Source organism: Ceratotherium simum, chromosome 16 (assembly GCF_057802395.1).
Source record: "Ceratotherium simum simum isolate JZ-2026a chromosome 16, ASM5780239v1, whole genome shotgun sequence".
Classification (NCBI taxonomy): domain Eukaryota; kingdom Metazoa; phylum Chordata; class Mammalia; order Perissodactyla; family Rhinocerotidae; genus Ceratotherium; species Ceratotherium simum.
The window spans coordinates 28,809,762-28,831,893 of record NC_141915.1 but is presented as its reverse complement, the minus strand read 5'-3'; the positions used below and the strand labels follow the sequence as shown (position 1 = coordinate 28,831,893).

The 22,132-nt window shown below is 38.6% G+C and overlaps 2 protein-coding genes across 3 annotated transcripts in view; one reads left to right on the top strand and one right to left on the bottom strand.

Annotated features, from left to right (window-relative positions):
• PPM1E (protein phosphatase, Mg2+/Mn2+ dependent 1E) overlaps window positions 1–10,899 on the top strand; it is a 192,962-nt gene extending 182,063 nt beyond the window's left edge. The window contains exons 5-7 of the mRNA XM_004434787.3: window positions 1,992–2,135; window positions 2,385–2,478; window positions 8,308–10,899. Coding sequence (XP_004434844.2) covers window positions 1,992–2,135; window positions 2,385–2,478; window positions 8,308–9,368 — 1,299 coding nt within the window. The 3' untranslated portion in view covers window positions 9,369–10,899. The remainder of the gene's footprint in view (window positions 1–1,991; window positions 2,136–2,384; window positions 2,479–8,307) is intronic.
• The window catches only part of TRIM37 (tripartite motif containing 37), a 187,189-nt gene that overhangs the window by 7,818 nt on the left and 157,239 nt on the right, over window positions 1–22,132 (bottom strand). Inside the window, exon 27 of one of the 2 annotated variants that reach the window (XM_087440894.1) lies at window positions 10,986–11,273. The exons of the other annotated variant lie outside the window; for it this stretch is intronic. Within the exon in view, the coding sequence (XP_087297020.1) occupies window positions 11,270–11,273 (4 nt within the window). The 3' untranslated portion in view covers window positions 10,986–11,269. Of the gene's footprint in view, window positions 1–10,985; window positions 11,274–22,132 lie in introns of those variants that run through there. 2 annotated transcript variants of the gene reach the window in all.

Below are 22,132 nucleotides of genomic sequence, written 5' to 3'. Positions count from 1 at the left end.
GTTGGCAGTGTTTTGCTGTGTATCTCTTGAGGGAAAATTTGCTTGGAGAGAATGAATCCTTAGATGATCTTTGAACTGATTTTCTCTTAACAGGAATAACAGTCAGAGCTCATGTCCTAATTTCTTAAGGTGAATCAGACCTAAGGTTTTTATTCTGAATGAATAACAGGGGCTCTAATTAAGATCTAAAAGTAAAAATTTTAATCTAATTATCATTCTGGGCATTGGTATATAATTAACTATAGTACTCTAAGTTCATTTCTAACTGGGGCCAATAGAAAAAAAATAATTTTTAATTTTTAAAAGTAATTACAAAATTATATACACACAGAAATAAGACTCCTGCTCTATGACTTAAACATTAACTTTTTGAAATGGACTTGGAGAGAACATGGTAATCATTTAATCAGTTTCTTTGATCTCATAGTTATGCTACACAGCAATAGTGGGGCTTGGAATTAATGAAACAGTAATTCAGAACTATTTGTTATTAAGCAAGGGAAATATTCTATATCTCCTTACCTGTATAGATCCCAGGCTTAGATTAATATGCAAATCTAAAACAGTAACCACTAGGGTCTACATATGTAGGTGGAGCTAGCAAATGAAATACAGTTTAGACCTCAGATCTTCCCAGCGTCTCTGGAGGGCCAGCACTGCTTGGCTCTGCCTGCCCCGGAGCTGCGGGCTGTCATTCTGACTGAGGACAAGACCTGGCCCCTGAGAGGTGATCTGTAATCACCAATGTGAACTAAGAGAATCACTTTGTCTTCTTCATCCTCTGTTCTCTTTTCCTCTGTGTCCTCAAAATTATGGTTTTTCTGACCATGTTCACCTCATTTGCTTTAGTAGTGATCCTAGTATCTCTCAGTCCTGCCAATATTTCTTGTGAATAATTTAGGTTTGTCTCAGCAGTGAATTTTCTCCTTCTTGTGCTTCCATGTGCTGCTAACTGCTGGGAAGAAAGTAGCTATTCCTGTTGTGAAGCAGCCCTACCTCCTGTTCTCCCCAGGGCATATGCACTGAAGTGTCTTTATCATGTGTTCCAGGGGGCTGAGTTTTTGAACATTCTGTGTGGGAAGACATTTTATTGGTGGGTGAGGATTTATAACAAACTTTCCCTATTTAGGGAAAATGAGAAGTTGTTTTTCTCATTGAATACAAGGGGCCTTTTACCACCCTTGACGCATTGGTTCTAATTTAGGCCAAGTCCTTAGTAACAGAAAGTCATGCTCATTTGGTGGTGACTCATGTCAAATGGAGATGTCATTTTAGTAAGGTAGTACCAAGAGCATTAAGTACAGTGGTACTGAGCTATAGCGGTGAGATTCCACGCTGTTAGTTCTTTATGCAATGTTCCAAAAGCAAAGGCCCCTAAAATTATTGTACAGGAGTTGAATTTTTTGTTTTTTTCTTTAAAGGTATAAGCATCCTAGCACTCCAGGGAATGTATGTTATCTCTTGGCTCCTATCTTAATATCCAGAGTATGGGAGCATTTGTTGTGTACCAATCAGATGCTTCATAGGTTATTTTGTAAAGCTAGGACTCTCCCCCTGAACGTATAGTAGATCACTAACAAAACAGAGACCAGAATATGGAAATCTTTACTCTAAGGGTTGATATAGTGGATTTAGCACTGGACTAGGAGGAAAAAGAAATTCAGTTCTGTTTTGCGTACTAATCACTTACCTGCCCTTGGGCAAGTCACATAACCTGCCATAGTTTTCTTACTTGTATATAAAATGGAATTAATAATCATCCCTGCCTTGCATATCAAGATCAAATGGATCTATATGTGTGTGCACACAGAAATACATATATGCACATAAAAATGCATTGAGAAGTAGGAATCGCTGTTTATTTGTGAAATTGAGTTATTAATAGTCAAGCTCTAGACTGAAAAGTTTGTATTAACTATAAATTGCTTCTCAATGAGAATTTGATGTCTATTTATTTTTACTGACTGTAGTTTTATTTAAATTATTTTCAGAGCTTAAGATGTGGGACCACAGGAGTGGTGACTTTTATCAGAGGCAACATGCTACATGTGGCTTGGGTGGGTGATTCCCAGGTTATGCTTGTGAGAAAGGGCCAAGCTGTTGAACTAATGAAGCCACATAAACCGGACAGAGAGGTAAGTATGGTCTATTCTATTAGGGCACATGTCACAGGCAGTTTTCTAGTTATTAATTAAGATTCACTTAATTATTATAATTATCACCATTATCTCAGCAACCATGCCCACCTTCCAAAGGAGAAATAAAGAGAACCTTCCCAGGTTCTCTTGGAAGCTGATGAGTACTATATCTGTTGTTTACTGTTAAGGCAGATGAATAAATCCTGAACCCAATTATTTGCGTCTTTCTATTGCATTGCTGTTTAGGATGAAAAGCAGCGAATTGAGGCCCTTGGAGGTTGTGTAGTCTGGTTTGGTGCCTGGAGGGTGAATGGAAGTCTATCGGTCTCCAGAGCTATTGGTAGGAAAAACCAATTATTTTTTGTTTCTCTAAACTGTCCTCTTCTAGCTCATTGTTTTATATTAACTCTGATACAACAAGGGAACCTGAGATGAGATAGTAATTTATATTATCAGAGTGCTGATTATTGTTTAAAATAACAATTGGATAATGCCTCTTTTAATTATTTGATTTAATTAACCTACTCATTTATATATTTAAATTCTATTATTAAAAGGAAACTATATTAAGAAATGCAGAACTTACTAGTTTCTTTTTTTAATAGAAGGCTTTCATCTTTCAAACACAAATCTGCTTAAAACCACAGTGATCCTCATTTTATTCCATTTTGGGTTATATTTAGGTTCAATCAGTATTTTTCAGAGAATGGAAGCCCCTCCCCATATTTTACCTTGCTTATATCTTTAAATTTTTTCAATAAATTCTAAAATGACATAAACAACAGAGAATAAAAACCTTGTACTTTACTTTTTAGATGAAAACAATTTACTATATGTGGAATATAGTAATTTGCCAGATAACCCTGGGGTTTCAAAGAATCTGTCTCTTTGGGACCTAAATTCTTCAAAAGAGGAGGAAAGTCAATGAAAGTCTATCTAAAACTTAGCAAACAGCTAAGTTGATTGGACAAAATGCAAAGGTATAAGTTCAAAGAATTGAGCTACAGTCCTGTTTCCGTCTTTGTTTCACTTTGGCACCTGGGCTTATTTATTAGGCTTCATGGCTGAGCTTCATTTTCTGTTTTTTACAAAAGAATAAATCAATGTGTGTGTCTATATGGGTGATATGCATATGTACTGCAGTTCTTTGTCACTGCCTCCTAAAGAAATGAAGTAGTTTGACATAAGGATAACATGGATAAATGGAATTCACATCTAAGCCACAAATTTTGCTTATCATTACCAAAAAATTCCAGAGCATTAACAAAATCTCAAAGGATTGAGATGTGAGTTCCTCCCACTCTTTGGGAAGGTGCTGGCAAGCTGTGAAGTGGCCCAAATGTGAGCAGCAGAAGGCTGAGAGAGAAAGAGAAAGCTAAAAGATTGTGCAAATGCCTCCCGAAAAATTGAGAGCTGGCTTTACCTTAACGACTGAGGGAGTTATTAGGAACTCTGGAATAAGGCCAAAAAGGGGAAATTTCTCATTCCTAAAACATATCCCCATGTAGAATTATTTTTGACAGCTCCAACCAGAGACCTCTTCCATGATCTTACTGTGTCAGAGTATTGAGAGGTATCTTTAATGCTTGTTATAGAACCAGCTTTACTAGAGGATACTTGCCCTTTCTTGCTTCTGAAAATATAACACAAGGGGAAACTAAACCAGGGGAAGAATGTCCCTGAATGAATGACAGTCTAACAGAGAATAAGGCAGACTTCATAGAGAAGTGACCTTTAAGTTGGATGTGGACAGTGTTTAGGGGAGAAATTCCAGGTATAGGGGAGTACAAATTCATGGGCGTCTGAAAGGGCATGTCATGTTCTAGGAACAGCAACAAGTACAGGAGGCTAGGGCAGAGGGTGGCAGCGGTAAGAGATAAGTGTTGGCTCCAGACTTTGAAGAAGCTTATATGCCGGGTGAAGTAGTTTGGATCTTAGCAGGTGAATAAGCGGAGGGGCCACATGATCAGATTTGTATTTATAAGCTATCTGTAATGATGGTACAGAAGACCCACTAGAGTAAAAAGCTTAGATGAGAGGTCATTCAGGAGGCTGTTGATACAGTTTGTTAGAGATGAGGAGAGCTAAAAACGGATACAGAGGAGAGTATACATCGATGAGACAAATGAGTTTGTGGTAGAAGAGGAAAGCTAACTTCCAGGTTTCTGACTTGTGTGACCGAGAAGATGATAAAGCATTTGCAATAAAGCAGCAGTAGTTTGGGGGTGGGGAGGAGGGCAGATAATGAGTTCATTTTGGACATACAATATTCTAGGTACCTGTGGGCTGTCTTGGAAGAGATGATTTACCTGCAGTTGGAAATACAGATCTGGTGCTTAGCAGAGAATTCTGAGTTGGAAATAGAGATTTGGGAACTCATCCCATTTTGGCAATAGTATTTGCAACCTGTGAAGTGATAGATATATAGTAGTTGAAACTACAGGCATAGTTGACATTGCCCAGGAAGAATATGTAGTATGAAGAGAGACCAAGGATGAGACTCATTACTTAAGGCAGAATAACATAATGAAGTCACGCTCTCTAGGTTTGTATCTTGGCTCTACTACTTTATAAACTGTGGGCCTTGGGAAATTTACTTAACTCCTCTGTGTTTCTTTGTAAAGTGGGAATAGTAACAGTACCTAAACTCATGGAGTTTTGTATTAAATGGTGTAATACACACACCACACTTAGAACCCTGCTTGGCAAAGTCTTAGCACACAGTGATTGTTACAGTGTATTATTAAGTGAAGGAGCCAGTGAAGAAAATCAAGAAGAGATCAGACAGAGATATAGAAGTGGGGTATCACAGATGCTAGGGAAAGAGGGTTTCTAGGAATAAGTAGTCAACAGGGTCAAGTGCTGCAGAGGACAAGTGAGATGTGGGTTAATAAGACATGGAATTTTGAAAACAGGAAATAATTGGTAACATTTGAGAGAAATGTTTTGGATTAGTAAGTGAAAAAACCAGAAAATAATCAGGTGAGGAAAATGAGCAGTAACATAAAGGAGCATGTGTAGATTTAGTTTCTTGGGCAATTTGGTGGTGAAGGGAAATAGTGTGGTGGCTAGAGGGAAAAGTTGATTTGGGAAAGGGTTGCTTTTATTGTTTGTGTTTTTAGGATTAGGAGACTTTAGATCAGAACATGTTTGTAGGATAAAAGAAGACAGCAGGTAGAAGAGAAATTGAAGATGAGAGAGACGCCAGAGTCCTAGAGAGACAGCACAGGTTAGCTCTGAGAAAAGAAAGGACACCTCTTACTCTGAAAGAATGGTAGATGATATAGGTGAATCTCTACAGATTAAAAAAGAAATTGGGGTGGAGGGAGGAACTGAGGGAATTCAGGCCTGATAAACTTAGTTTTCTTTGAAGTAGGAAATTAGGCCATCTACCGAAATCCAGTAGCTTAATTGGAAGAGGGAGTTGAAGAATGTGAGCAAGATTTGGAGAGCTCACGGAATAAAACAGGGGCTAAAGAGGGACAAGAAAAAGGACTCCTGAGCTGAGTTCAACTCTACTTAGAAAATGAATGACGTTTAAAGCTTGAAAAATGAAAAGCTTTTCAACCGTTTCTCCCCATGAGCCCTTCAGATTTATGATCCAAAGTTGACAGAGGCATGATATGTTTCCTAGCATATGGAGAGAAGAGGTTGAAGACAAAAGGATGTTGCCGTTTCTACCATGAAATGGATAATCATGCCCTCCTACCAAATTTGGGGGCGAAATGTCATGAATTTGACATCCAACAGTAGAGCAGGTGAAAAGCCAGAATTTTGGCAGCATTTTCTCTGTGCAAATCTTTGTATGTTCTGTTCCGAACTAACAGTTGCAGTAGCCTTTTAATTGAATCACTAAAACAAGATTTTTGGGAACAGTATGACTCAGATCACATTTATTTTTAGAGCTGGAATTCAGAAAATAATAATGATGATGATAATACAGTCAGGTGGAGCAGGGGACGGGGAAATTCAGTAAAGTGGATTGGTGGAGGACACTGGATCCTATGATTGAAAGTTTTAATTAGCTCCAACAGGCTATTGGGAGGCATCTGAGTACAGAAGTGAAGTTGATGAAATCAAAACCATGCTTGAGGAAGATGGTTCTGGCTACTGTATGACAAAGACTAGTTTCTTACCTTATAAATAAACTAACCTAGATAATTACATTAAGTATCTGTTGTTCAGGGTTATCCCATCATGCAAGCTACTGATAGGTCATGTGGCCCACGCTGGTTCTAGCAGTTATCCATAGGGTTCCTATTGAGCTTTCTGGGCCTATTTGAGGATTAAACAGGGATGTGAAATATTGGAGAGAGCCCTGCCTGGGTAGGAGAGAACCTATAACAGATACTAGCAACAGTGATGATATAGCCAGATCACTTAAGTAAGTATATTTATCTTCATTTCATCTTCCCCTAGTCAAAAAGTTCAGTTTTAGTACAACAGAAAGGACAGTAATTGAAAAGGGTTTTTAAGTAGCAAGTGCTAGCTAGGATTTGGACCCAGGCACTCTGACTCCAGTGCTGGCATCCTAAGCCACTAAACTATATGCCACTACTTTACAAATGAAGAAGCACTTTGCAGATTTTTTTTAAACTACTGTTTACTGATGAATTCTGATACCCTAATCTAGCAATTATTGCTCAATACTTTGTTTTGTTTATGTAAAGAAGTAAATCAGTATACCTTTTTGCAGAAATAAGCTATTTGGTTACCCAATAGGCTAAGGACTCTTTCGCTAGGCTCTCTCCAAGTACCTAAAGGAAAACAATGAATGTAAACAATGAATCTATCTGGAAGTGCTCTGGATCTGAAAGTTCCAAAATGCATTGTAGATGATCAATAATCACAGTACTCTGTTGATAGAAATGTAGCTTCGTGTGGGCCCAAGGGTCTCCAGTCTGTCTCCACTCCAAGCACCCTATATTCAACTACACGTTACTCCTTAATGTGTTTGCTAATGCTGTTCCCTCAAACAAGGGCCTTCTCTGCTGGGTGTTAACTAACTTATCCTTCAAGGCCCAGCTCAAATGTCATTCTGTAAGTGGATGAGCTAAGCCAAGAAAAGATGGAAATAAGGGCCTAGTAAAGCTTTGAGGTTCTCACAATTGTTTATAAATGGAGAACGAACAATAGCAATAAAGACAGAAGGGGGGGACAATCAGAGACATATGAAGCAAGAACATGGTAGTCTCTGAAAATGAGAGAAAAATGGTCATTTTCTGACTGTTGTCTAGAAATTACAAGTAAAGCAGCATTAAAAAATAGGAAGCAAACTGGACTAGGAACCAAGAGACTTACATTCTAGTCCCTTGTCTGAGGCTTGGGGTGACTGTTCCTGGCTTGAGCAAGTTGGACTTGATTTTTTAAAATCCCTTGAGGGGCTGGCCCGGTGACACAAGCAGTTAAATGCTCGTGCTCTGCTGCGGCGGCCCGGGGTTCACCGGTTCAGATCCCCGGCGCGCATTGACGCAGCGCTTGTCAAGCCATGCTGTGGCAGCGTCCCATATAAAGTGGAGGAAGATGGGCACAGATGTTAGCCCAGGGCCAGTCCTCCTCAGCAAAAAGAGGAGGATTGGCAGATGTTAGCTTAGGGCTGATCTTCCTCACAAAAATAAAATAAAATAAAATCCCTTCTAACTCAAACCTTCCTCTCAGCTCACAGCATCAAGCTACTGATTTCTAAACAAGGATAGAACAAAAATTGTTTACTGAAGAGAGTGATCAGAACTTTGCTTTGTTTTTCAATACGGACTTGTTCTCAAATATTAATTAAATCAAACCTAACCACCAGTAAAAGAACAGATCTACTAAATCAACAAAGTTTTCCTACGTAGGACTGAATTTTTCAGTACAGCAACAAATATAGATTTGACATTTGTTGCCATGTTCAGCTAAGCCTAAATCACAGCTAGAGGCACAAGATTCAGAGTCTAAGCTAGATAAGAAATTAAGCCCAGTGAATGGCAATTATTTAACTGAGAGTAAGGTGTGAGCAGCGTCTGATTAACAAGAATTCAAGTATTTTTAATCTAAAACCAGCTTATAAATTCTTTCCAGTAAATTCAGATCACAATCCTGTAAACTGTGATCAGAATCATCGCATTGGCCATAAACATTCTTACATGTAAGGTAAACCAAAATCTGACCTACTTTCTAATTCCCACAGGAGATGCTGAACATAAGCCATATATCTGTGGGGATGCAGATTCTGCATCTACTGTTTTGGATGGAACTGAAGACTACCTCATTCTGGCCTGTGATGGCTTCTATGACACCGTGAACCCTGATGAGGCAGTGAAAGTTGTGTCTGACCACTTGAAGGAGAATAATGGAGACAGCAGCATGGTTGCCCACAAATTAGTGGCATCAGCTCGTGATGCTGGGTCAAGTGATAACATCACTGTTATTGTGGTATTCCTGAGGGACATGAACAAAGCTGTACATGTTAGTGAGGAATCAGATTGGACAGAGAACTCTTTTCAAGGAGGGCAAGAAGATGGTGGGGATGATAAGGAGAATCATGGAGAGTGCAAACGCCCTTGGCCTCAGCACCAGTGCTCAGCACCAGCCGATCTAGGCTATGATGGGCGCGTGGATTCATTCACTGATAGAACTAGCCTGAACCCAGGGTCCCAAATCAACGTGCTGGAAGACCCAGGCTACCTAGATCTCACTCAAATAGAAGCAAGCAAACCTCACAGTGTCCAGTTTTTGCCACCAGTTGAGATGTTTGGTCCTGGTGCACCAAAGAAAGCAAATCTAATTAATGAGCTAATAACAGAGAAAAAATCAGTTCAATCATCATTGCCTGAATGGAGTGGTGCTGGAGAGTTTCCCTCTTCTTTTAATTTGGGTTCAACAGGGCAGCAGATATACAGAATGGAGAGCTTGTCTCCTGTCTGTTCTAGGTTGGAAAATGAACAGTTCAAATTCCTGGGAAAGAGAGTTTCTAGATTGTCTCATTTACGCCACCACTACTCAAAGAGGTGGCATGGATTCAGGTTTAATCCAAAGTCTTACTCATTTCTCTCTGCTCGAGAGCCTTCCCACAAAATAGGCACTAGCCTGTCCTCACTTATTCGAAGTGGGAAGAGAAATAGGATGTTAAGAAGTTCTCTGCCATGGAGGCAAAGTAGTTGGAAAGGGTACAGTGAAAACATGATGAGGAGGCTCAGAAAGAGTAATGATATGCCATACCCAGATCGTCCCTGGAGCTATAAAATATAATACTTTCTTGTTAAAGTAGGCTAGCTAGCTCTCCCCCCAGTAAAAACACCACCATCAGAGTAGAAACAAGGTAGACATTTCTGAAATGTATGTGCTTCATTATGAAACCATGGATGGCTCAATTTTTAAATGTAAATAGATCTCTAGGAAACTCAAAGTAGTGCTTTCAATCTAAAAAAGAAGTATTGGCGGTTTCACTAGCAAAATTATACAACTAGTCCCTGTGATGTGTCTCCACACCTACATACAACCCCCACCCCACTGCCCCTTCACGTCACTAGTGGAAGCTTGCGAGTTAGTTACTTCAGTCAGGTTAGAGAGTGTTGAAATCTCAACGCAGTTGAAATCTGGTCTGATGTGCCTAATATATCTATGGAAAACAATGCAGAATTAGATTTAGTTGGAAAACGTTTCTCAAAATACTGAGAACTATGAGGGAAACTCTTCTCCCTTTTTTTTTCAGTAGGTAAAAGACTAAAAGCCATATGGGTCTTAACTGGTAACAATGAAAGTAGAAAACCAGTGTAAAAATGTCATATTCTCAAACTTGTGAGGCAGTATATAGTCAAAACGATTTTACTGATTTTTTTCTGTAACATAATAGAATATGAAAATTTTTTGAATTAAAAAGTATTTCCTAGGGCTGTAGCTATTTGGGAGTTTCATAACCTGTTATGGTGCTTTTGGTGGAATTTTTATTATTTGTCATTTTAAAAGACCACTGTCAACTGGTTTTAACTTACGATGCTAATATGTCTTTTACTGTACCTTCATCTCAGGAATAAAACTGGTTAAATGGAGATGATGTCAGGTACAAATATACTAGAATCAAGTTGCCATTTAAAAAGAAAATCAAATAGTATTTCTATTTTTTCTGCCACTTTTTTTTTTAAGTTCACGGACAGCAAAGGCATATACTACTATAAAATAAAAAGTAGTTTTGGAGAATGAAAAAATACTAGTTTTAACTTCTGTAGAATTGTTTCCCCTCAAGGGAATGAAAAAGTAATTGGTGTGAAGGAGGCTCCAAGTACTGCCTACAGTGAGCCCAGAGGCCAAGTGCAAAGGCGAATGCACATTACTAAGACTGAGGTCTGTTTGGTTATAAACAGAGAATGCTCCAGAGTCCTGCTACATGCAACTTCAGACTACAGAGACAGGACATGTGTTTCCCATTTCAACATTTATGTGATATTTTCAAGTTGCCTGCTTTTTGCCATTTTTGCGGTTTCAAGCCAGGGCATATCTTCAACTAAAGACAGAAAATAAACTACCAATCAGATTCATTTGATGAAGCAGCCTCTGCTTTTCTGAGAATTGTGAATGTCTCCACGTGACATTTTACCCTCCCCTAGGCAACCGTGGACCAGCCATGCCCACAGACAGGAGCTGCCTGCTGTAGTGCTCAGTCACTCATACTGTTAGGAGGCACCAAATGCTCTTGCTGAGAAACGTCCATTGCCGAATCATGTTTTTACATAATAATACAATTACTCTATGTTCCCCACACCCATAACAGAAGAGTGAAATTCCTGGATTTTAAAAACATAGAGGACTGTAGCATATTTTGGGTGCCAGTATATCAAATAAATAAAAATAGCTCCACTTTAGCAATGATCAGACTGTTAGTCTACAGATTTTATTTTTAAAAATTTGGATGTAAGTAGAGATTTTCAGTATTTGTTTTCTCTTGATTTTGAAGTCATTTCTTCTTTTCTCAAGTTTTGTGACACATGGCTGAAAAGGAGGGAGTAAACAAACATGGCTCCAACTACAGTACCAGAATGTGATTACCATCCTGATGCTTTACCCCCATGTACGGACCCCGCTCACATCTGTCCTTTTCTGAAGCCTAGATCTTGTTAACAACCCATCAGGTGCAGAGTCAGTTTCAAATCACATTATCTAAGGAAACAAAAAAACAGAGGCAGCAGAATATTGGTACACATTATAGTCCAAAGCACTTAGCTAAGTTAAAAAAAAAAAACACACCTTTTTTTTTTAGACTTTCTAGTTGTCTATTGCTAATGTTTTTGATCAGAATAAAAAAGGTGAAAGGAAAGAAGGTACAAGTGATAGGTTTTTCCAGTGGGGGAAAAAATGGATGAAACTGGGACAAACATAGACCACATCTTTTAAGGGTCTGGATTTCGTAGGTCTGACTACATAAGCAGTGTTAATTCCATTTCTCATACCAGTAGCCCTCTAGAAAATAAAGCAAAGTAGTTCCAGTATGGTCAAGTTATCAACCAATATTGTAAAAAATAGCAACTATTCATTTGTTCACAACATATATATTTATAGTTAGGTACCATTTGTAAGGTAAGTCCTTTAAAATTCTATAATACATATTAAAGTAGTGGTTATTGGTCTGACATATGCTGCTCTTGGTTCTATAAACTAGATAAAAAGCAGTGCTTTGTGAAATGCAGTGTTATATCTTAATGCCACTGGTGATAGACAGTAGTTCCCTTCAGTTCAAATCCTGTGCCCTTATTTGCTGCTTGCTGACGTAAGCAATAAGTACCCCTCTAACTAATGGTATCTACACATTTCCGTAACTTGTATTTAATGATGGTGTATCTGGTGATTGTAAAAATATTAGACAGATATAAAAGTATCTATATTATATATTAACTGTTAATGCTGAGGTATAGTCTGTGAACTATGTATTTTGTACTTTTATTCATTGTGTAATTTAGTGGTGGTGAAAGTTCTACACTCAACCCTTCAGCGTGGCAGTATCCCTTTTTCACTTGAACATGGTTTGCATCAATTTGTTTGCCTGCTAAAGTTTTGTTAGAATAGGAAATAGTAAAATAAATATAAACAAGAAAGTGTAGTATTGGTTAGGGAAACAGACTTCAAGTCACCAACTGAAGTCATTACAAACTCCCTGTACATTCACTGTGAGTTTCAAAGGGAATCAGCCCCTAACTTAAAGGTTTCCTTTGTTCACTTTCCGGATGTGTACTTTTGAGGGATATCTGAGGTTAACCAACTTTACAGCACCAAACACTGGGGCTGTTAATCCCATTTAGGCTTGTACTCAAGAGGATGGTGGAAACACACGTATATACCTTTTCTTTACCTAGAAGTGCCATCCATTGTCCTTGAATTAATAAGATTACTGTTGCATTTAATTTAACTAGTAGGGTCCTTGAAAGTAACACCTTTTCCAAGGACAATGTCAACAATGTCAATGTCAACACTGAGTCTGATTCTGACCACACTGACAGTGGTGTAACATCAAAGTGGTGGTAGTGTCACGACGCATCTTCACGACAACCACACTCCATTGTTGGAACACTGTGCCAGTGAGAAGTGCAACATCCAATGGGCAGATGAAAATGATGCATAAAGAAGTTCAGTGTTTACAGATAAAACTGCTGTGGTTCAAGTACTTCCTTCCCCATCGAAGGCTTGCCCAGGCTTTGTGAGAAAGTGATCTAAATTAATGTTTAAACATACTTTGTTCACTCCATGACCATTCTCACCTAAGTAAGGCCATGAAAGGGGATACTACAGTTTTGGTCACACCATAATTTGGGACAATTTTTCTTTAGATCATAAATTAGAAAAAGAAAGAACATACTTTTTTCACCTTTTAAAATCATGTGATGTTAAAGGACAAATACCCACTCTTCTGTTCTGACCTGTGAATAGCTTAAATGTTTTTCTTTCAAAACAAGATACCACCAGTACTATAACATGACTATTTTCCAGACAAATGGTACTGTGTTGAAAAATAATTGTTACTTCCTCTAGCAGCATTTTATCTTCTATTTTGAAGACTATTTATTGTCCTAATTAGAAAACATGAAATAAGATACGGAACTCCAGATTGACACAGCAGTTGTTCTGGAAAAGGAAATACTCTAATAAACTTTGATGTATTAGATAATCCACAGATACATCATTGTTAACTCTTACTCTAGGTGCTCTTTGGTGAGAGACGGGCTTTGTTCTCTTGTTCATGACACTTCTTGCAAAGAATTCTCTATGGAGCGAAGCGAATGAAGTGAATCATTTCTTACCAAGTAAATTTGTCAATTTATAAACCTGCTCTACAGCTCACTTTTGAGTTCAGTTGTAATCATGAGTGATCCTTCATATTTTATTTATTAAAATTGTTCATTCAAGTAGGAAGTATGTTGAAATTTTGCCAATATCTTAATAAAAACCCAGCAATTTAAAACCACTAGTCATTTGTCTTTTTATTCAAAGGAAAGATAAGTTATTTAGTGCTGAGATTTAGACTGATTGCCTCAGAACTGAAAATAAACTCCCGAGGTGGTAGTTTTCTTAAACTTTAAAGTAGGAACATTTAAAAAGAAAATTTTCTAAGTGCTGCTATAACTGTTATTTCCTCCCCAGAAAACACAGAAGAGAGAGATTTCATCTTATATATGTTCTTCCCGCAAGTTTAATAGTGAGAAGGGGAGACAGAGGGGTTAGTGTCCTAAAATAGACAAAGACCTGCCAAGGGCTAAGTGTTGACTCCTCAAATCTCCCAGCTACTTTATTGTTCAAACTCTGCATCCAACCAAAGTTTTTTCCTCTCACTTAGTCTTTCCTCTTTTAAACTGGAAGAAAGAAAATAATCAAGTGAATTGTGGTTGAAGAAAGTCTGTCTGGAGGACTGCTGTTAAGAGAGTAACAGGAGATAGAAAGAGACAGAACGGAGAATATGGGGGACAGAAGTGAAGCTGATAAAGCAAGATAGCTGCATCTGAGGGAATGGAATTAAACCCGAAAAACAAGTAAACCTAGTAAACACACTGCACTGTTACCCTCCTCTCCCCAACATTAAGTCCTAGAAAATTGATTTCACATAATTAGAACAATCTTAAACTCCTAATTCCCTAAATACATTCAGCACTTTGTATGATTTTACATAGAACCCAAAAAAGCAAGAATTGAGGGAAAAAAGTGAGGAAAGAATCATATATCTGAAGGGGTGTGCTGAAGCAGGAAAAGAAAGAAAAGGAATATGTTGGCAATAAGTATTATTTATATTTGAAAAAATCCCCTAAAATATAGAATTACTTAGTTCAAAAGGAACATCTTTCTGAAGCAGCAGCACAGCAAAATAAGTGAACCACTAGGTATAGTGAAATCATTTAATAGAAATTTATTTGAGTTACCAAATTATCAGATAATGATTGCCTGGACTGATATGCTGTTTAATTGTTCATTTCCTTTTTTGATTACTCAGGTTTGCTCTGTGTCAGCTTAACATCAATTGGTAAAGAACACTCTTCTATTGCACTTTAGAAAACCTACTTTTGCTTGTCCTAGGAAAAATCTTAGGGAAGATCCTTTCTTATTTATATTTCAAACAAATCTAGTTCTTCTCTGAGACCCAAAACTCTTAAGTGTTGATCAGTAAGAAAAGTGCTCTTGTGCTGGGCAGCTGGGTTTAGCATTCCTCTTAGCTGAGCTGTAGGATGTTGCCTAAGACCTCCAGTCGTGAAACCTCCCCATGAGATGTGCCCCGCTTCATGGTGCAAGCAGGGGCCCTCACATACAGTTTCTGATTTTTCTGATCCTGCTTTAGGACCAGGCAAACAATAAATGTGAAAAACTGTCAGGAATGATATATATTTGGAGAAACCATCTTCCAAATGAGTAACTGGAGTTTAAAGATGAAAAAGTTGTCCCCGCCAATTGTGACACTGGGTAATCCTAGAACCAGAGCATTAGGGGTAGGCAACTGAGCCAAGTAAGAGTTGTTTTGAGATCAACGGGTCAAATGAAACCAAATGGGAGGGAGGCCTATGGAGCAGGTTTTTCTAAACCTACATAAGGAGACACACTTAACCATCCTGCAGGACTCAGGCAAGGGCTCTGGCTGGGCAACAGCTCTCAGAGCAGGAACTGAAGACAAGACTCCCTGTAACAGGAAAAACCAAATAAATGTGCCAGCCGGAGACAGGGGTTTTTAGAAATAGAGCAGCCCATCTTTATGTCCCAAACTATAAAATGACTGATGTTACCATTTGCTCTTAAGCCTCCCTAGACAGAGTTTTAAAACATATAAATCTAGACTATGAAGCCATATATTGGTTGATGTGGGAACGAGAGGTAAATGAGGAGAAATCTAGAAATATCACCATGACTGAAAGGAATATGCACACACGCACGTGTGCACACACACACACAGACAAACCATTCTTGGAGTTTCTTATTTTCCAAAATTTTCTATAATGTTATCACCTGTATTAAAAAATAATAAATTTGGATATAAAATTAAAAATGGTTCATTACTTTCTGAATTCTGATGTTGAAATTAATTACTTACATTTTTATTCAACAAATATAATTACATATATTTTTTTAAATCACAGTACTTCCAGCCTCCACTCTGGGATGTAGAGCTAAAAGGAATATTGCTTCCACTCTTACAATGAAAAAAAAAAAGCCAGCTTAACTTCAAATTATGACTTTTTTCAAACCCATCAGAGAGCTTGAGATTGCAGAGTAACCAAATGGCCCAAAATCTAAAGAGGGACAGGTGCCTGCTCGAAGAGAGGGCCATCAGCACTAGTTTACATAGGGTAGCTGTAAGCAGACATTGGGAAAAATAGTTCAGCTTGAGTAAGTGATGAACTGGTACAGGCAAAGTGTGGACTGGAAGGAGAGTGTGAAATCCCGAGGGCTGCAGAAATTAGGGGAGTCTGCACCCTCTTGCAGGCGTTTTCTTCACAAACTGTCAGGTGCTCACAGACAAGATTGGAAAGAACCCTAAGAAGTGTCAATTGTGGTGCAGACCCAGCAGCGGGATACAAGCAGCCTTGTAGGAGGGTCAAGAAACTCTACCAGACCCTTCTATCTCCTCTACAGAACAAAAGTATTATCCTATGGGGGAAAAAGGCCACAAATACTGCCACCCTTAGGGCACTGGTGAGAAGTCACTGCAGCTGAGGGAAGGGAACAAGCTAGGGAGGGGCCAGTAAATAGACACACACAGTGCCTAAAACTGCAGTTTAATCCAAGAACTGGGAAAAAGAAATATCCTTCCAGGTGGTTTCACTAGTAAATTCTACCAAATGTTTAAAGTATAAATAACACCAATTCTATACATTCTCTTCTAGAAAAGAGAAGATTCATTTTATGAGGTCAGCATTTCTCATACCAAATCAGATGAAGATAGAACAAAACTACAGACCAATATCCATCATGAATACAGATACAAAAATCCTCAGCAAAATATGAGCAAAATGAGCATCACTATACTTACTAGAATGGCTAAAATGAAAAATACTGACAGTATTAAGTGTGGGATGCAACTGAAACCCTCATATGTTGCTGTTGGGAATGCAAAATGGCAGTGCCACTTTTGGAAAAGTTTGGTAGTTTCTTATAACGTTAAGCATATAAAGACCACATGACTCAGTGCAATGAGTTCTGCCACCAACTGCCTGGAATTAGGCCAAACGTCACAGGTTAAGAACAAAGCCCTCCACAAGACTGCTCTCATTTCAGATACCAACTGCAATTTGCAGGTCCCCAGGCTACCCTTGTTTCTGACTAGTAGGCTACAAATCCCACTGTCTCCCCTTAGGTTTGATAATTCACTAGAACTACTCACAGAACTCAGGAAAATACTTTACTTACAATTAGTTTTATTATAGCAAAATACAAATCAGAACCAGGCAAAAAAAGAGACACATAGGGTGAGGTCTCAGAGAGTCCCAATGTGAAGCTTCCTTGTGATCAGGGCATGTTACCCTCCTAAAACATCGACATAGGACAACAGAGAGTACTGCCACCCAGGGAAGCTCACAAGAGCTTCAGTGTCCAGAGTTTTTACTGGGGTTTCATTACATAACCATGACTGGCAATGAGGGTGAACTATTCAGGCTCAGATCATTTGACTCAGAGCTCCAATCCTCTAATCACATGGTTAGTCTTTCTGGCATGGCCAGCCTGCATCCTGAGTTATCTCATTAGCATAAGCTATCAGGACCCACCATAAATAAAAAAGACACTCCCATCACTCAGGAAATTCCAAGCACTTAGAGGCTACATCCCAGGAACCAGGGACAAAGGCAAGCCAAATTCTTTATGACACACCCAGCATTCCTACTCCGAGGCATATATTACCCTAGAGAATCAAAACTTATTGTTCCCACAAAAATTTATACACAAATGTTTATAAGGTCCATAATCATCCTAAACTGGAAATAACCCAAATGTCCTTCAATGGGCAAATGAATAAACTGGTAAATCCATACAGTGAAATACTACTCAGCAATAAAAAGGAATGAAGTACTGCTTCACACAACAAGATGGATGAAACAACTGCACTTTGCTAAGTGAAAGGCTACATATTGTGTGATTCTATTTATATGACACTCCAGAAAAGGGAAAACTAAAAGGACAGAGAACAGATCGTGGTTGCCAGGGGCTAGGGGGTGGCGGTCGGGATTTACCTATAAAGGGCCAGCACAAGGGAATTTTGGGGGTGATTGTTTGGGGGTAAGTGAGCTGTTCTGTGTAGTATTATGGTGGCAGACACACAACTCTGTATTTGTCAAAATCTGGAGAACTGTATACCACAAAGACTGAATTTTAATGTACGTAAATTAAAAAATCAACCAGGATGTGTGAAGGAGGACAGAATGCAGACTATAACAGATGAATCTAACTGTATTACAAATGAATCACATAATCACACTGAAGAGAATAGAAAAGAAAGGAACTACCATAACTCTGAATCTTAGGACCTAATAACTTTGGAAAAGTGTTTTGAGATGATACTGAAAGGCTGAAAATCAAAAAACCGTACACAAATACTATACTGCAGTCGGTAAACTTGTTTCTCACAAGGGTATAGGTCAACAGTTTTAAAACTATTTGGTTTGTATATTAGGGTTGAACAAGGAAGTAAATACATTACAGCTAATGAGAGCTAGGCTATTAGAAAAACGACATAATAAATAAAAGGGAAGGCTAAAATGAGCACTGTGGAGTTGGACTGGTGTAGGTTATCAATATAGACTCATAGTTTTTGTCTTAAAATGTATATTTGACATATAGATACACAGGGAGATACACACAGAAATACATATAGATGTGTGTTCACATGAGCGAGTATATGTATGTTTCCTATTCTATGCCCTGAGAGGGACTAGAAGCAGTGACACTCTAGTAAAAATAAGCATATTAGCACCCAAATATTTGTTTCTAAATACTACTGTCCCCCAAAAACAGCAGAGAAAATACGAGATGAGCCCAGAGCATCTTGGGGTGGGGGATGGGGGATGGAGCATATCAACAGGATACAGGTGCCAATCTGAAAGAGTTTCCAATAGCCAAAACGGGAACGGACTGAACTGTAAGATAATGACAGTACTGGATCATAACTCAAAGAATAAAATAAATATCCATCAGTCCACATGGATATAAATAAGTAGCTGAGTAAAAAACTAAATGGGGAAGAAGGGACAACTTTTCCTTACAGAATTCTAATAATAAATATAGGAGAAATTAGGGAAATAGAAAACCACCATTAGAACACTGCAGAAATAATTGTTGTAGGCAAGATCCCCTGGTGGGCGTTAAAATTAGAGGGTAAGAGTTTAAGCAATAACAGAATATTTACATGGTCTCTAAGTATCTGCCCCAAATACTTAGTAATTATAAAGGGGGAATATAGTAAATAGTGAGGAATCCTGGCAGATTCCTCCTTAACCACCTTAACGAAGTAATCAAGATTAACATCGTCAATAATAAATATCTGCATCGTATAGCCCCTGACATGATGCACCGAGAAGAGCCCAGCTTCTGCGGCACCTTCCCGATAATGTATAATTTCAACTGAATATGAGAAAACATCATACAAACCCAAATAGAGGAACATTCTATACAATAATTGGTCCTCTTTAAAAACGTCAAGAGCATAAAAGACAAGGAAAGACTGAGGAACCGTCAGACTGGAGGATACTAAGAAAACATGACAACTAAATGCAATGTGGGATCCTGGCCTGGATCCTGGAACAGAAAAAAAAATTAGTGAAATACCTGGTGAAATCTGAACAAATTCTGTAGTTTAAAGATTTTATTTATTTATTTTTTCCCCCAAAGCCCCAGTAGATAGCTGTGTGTCATAGCTGCACATCCTTCTAGTTGCTGTATGTGGGACGCGGCCTCAGCATGGCCGGAGAAGCAGCGCGCCGGTGGGAGCCCGGGATCCGAACCCGGGTCGCCAGCAGTGGAGCGCGCTCACTTAACCACCAAGCCACGGGGCCGGCCCCAAATTCTGTAGTTTAGCTAACAGTACTCTAAACAAGACTAATTTCTTAGTTTTGATCACTGTTCTATGGTTATGTAAGATGTTAACAAAAGAAGCTGGGCAATGAGTATACAGGAACTCTCTCAAGATTTTTGCATCTCTTTTGTAAATCTAAAATTATCTCAAAATAAAAAGTTAGAAAATAGGACAATCTTTAGGTTTTTAATTATTAGTTATCAAAATGCTGGGTTTGGTTCAAGTGTGATGAATTGGAAAAAGTACTAGACCAGCAACTCATTCCATCCTTGCCAGTAGTGTTGAACCTTGAGAGTCACACAACCTCCCTGAACCTCATGTTTCTCTGCCAAATGGGTACAATACACAGCTCATCTGCCTCAAAGGTTACTTAAGGTTTCAATGTTGTCAAAGTTGTCCAGAAATGATATACTAGTGCACAATGCAAGCATTACGACTTTATCTTTAGGCCTTAGGGAAAACAGTATTAAGGAGAAATTTTCCAGGAACAAACTTGAGATAAAAATACTAAATACTGAAGCAAGGTATTGGTGGAAGGAAAGACTAAGAGAAACCACACCCTTCAGCTAAAGGCGGAAAAGTTGAAAGAAAGAAAGAAAGAAAAAAAAAGATAGGGCCTCTGTTAGGGTACAGAAAGTGCCAGAAAGTAGGACAAGCAGAGTAGAGCAACTGATTGGAAATCTGGGTCTGCTACCCATGACATGTATAGATTGTGGGTGATGACAATTTACAAATGGGAGAATGGGAGAGAGATCTCTTTTGCACCAGATCTCCTGCAGACCAGATCATGAACAACCAATGGGGAGAGGGAAAAGGAATTGGTATCTTCTCCTATGCCTCTTCCCTCCCTCACTGCTACCTAAAATCTAGCACAGCCAAGGCAGGCATACTACATCAAGGAAGAGGGAAAACACGAGGGTTCCTGGTACTGCTGAGGAATTGGGTGCAGACTTAGTATGTAACACGACTAGAAACTGGGGAAGAAATTACATTTTCCACAGACAACACTACGAAAAGCTGACACGTTCATCTCTGAAGAAATCTTTTGGTTTTTCAGGATTATGATTCTAGAATAAATGGGATAGAAGCTGCCTATCAGCCCATATCACAAAACCAAGAAAGAAACAACTAGTCAAATGTTTGATCTTTTTGACTTAAAAATCATGCTTTCTCAAACCCAAACCTTCTATACTGAAGAAAACATGAAGTTCCCATTAATATCAGTGATAGAGCGGAAGTCAGCAAACTTTATCTGTAAAGGGTAAGAGAGCAAATATTTTAGGCTCCGGGAACCATCAGGTTTCTCAGCAGCTACTCAACCCTGCCTTTGTAGGGCAAAAGCAGCCATTGACAATCTGTAAATGAATGGATGTGGCTATGTTACGATAAAACTTGATTTACAAAAATAGACAATGGTAGGGATTTGGCCCAAGGATAGTAGTTTGTCTATTCCTAGAGAGAATGCCAGATAGATACTTGTTAATTGAATCCCAGAGGTTTTCCTCAATGAACTGTGTGAATCTGTATATGCTGCATATGTCTTACTATTTTATAATTCACAAACAATAACATTACTTGAGGTGAGCTGGAGCCCAACAAAACAGACATGATTTTCCTCATCATAGGAGAACTGCTTTTGAGTATTCAGTCTATCCTTTAGCTACCTATAAGTTTGTTTTTGTTTTTTTTGGTGAAAACTGTTGTCAACTTTAATTACAAAAATGGAGAATTTTATACCAGGAGGGCAGTTACAACATCATTTCTTTAGAAGCTTACTTTTTTGCTTTTCAAGAGAGAGATTTTATTCTTAAATAGGGAGCCAGAATATGGTATAAACGGGTTGGGTTCCTAAAATACAGGAAAAGATAATATACCATTTGAATTCACATAATTTTCCCTACAGGGGGCCAGCCCAATGGCACAGCACTTAAGTGGGTGCACTCCGCTTCGGCGGCCCGGGGTTTGCAGGTTCGGATTGCAGGTGTGCACCGATGCACCACTTGTCAAGCCATGCTGTGGCGGCGTCCCATATAAAGTAGGGGAAGATGGGCATGGATTTTAGCCCAGGGCCAATCTTCCTCAGCAAAAAGAGGAGCATTGGCATCAGATGTTAGCTCAGGGCTGATCTTCCTCACCAAAAAAAAAAAAAAAAAAAAAATGATAATTTCCCTACAAAGCTTTTGTACAAGCATAAAGAAGTAAATACCTTCAAATCTCCTATTGCTGTTAACAACCAAAGAGTCTTGCTGACATAGTGAACTCAAACTCCACCACTTTAAAAAAAGGTCTTACCCAATTCTCACTTCATGTAAAATAAGGGCAGCACTCTTGATTGTTTTTATACATAACCAGAGAGCATAAGAAAAGCCAAAAAAATACCCGAGATCCAAATGTACCATGACCCAAATATCACTATGCCATTCTGTGGAATCCACTGACTTAAAAAACCTCAAGGTCACGAAAAATAAGAGTGAAGGTTAAGAATATT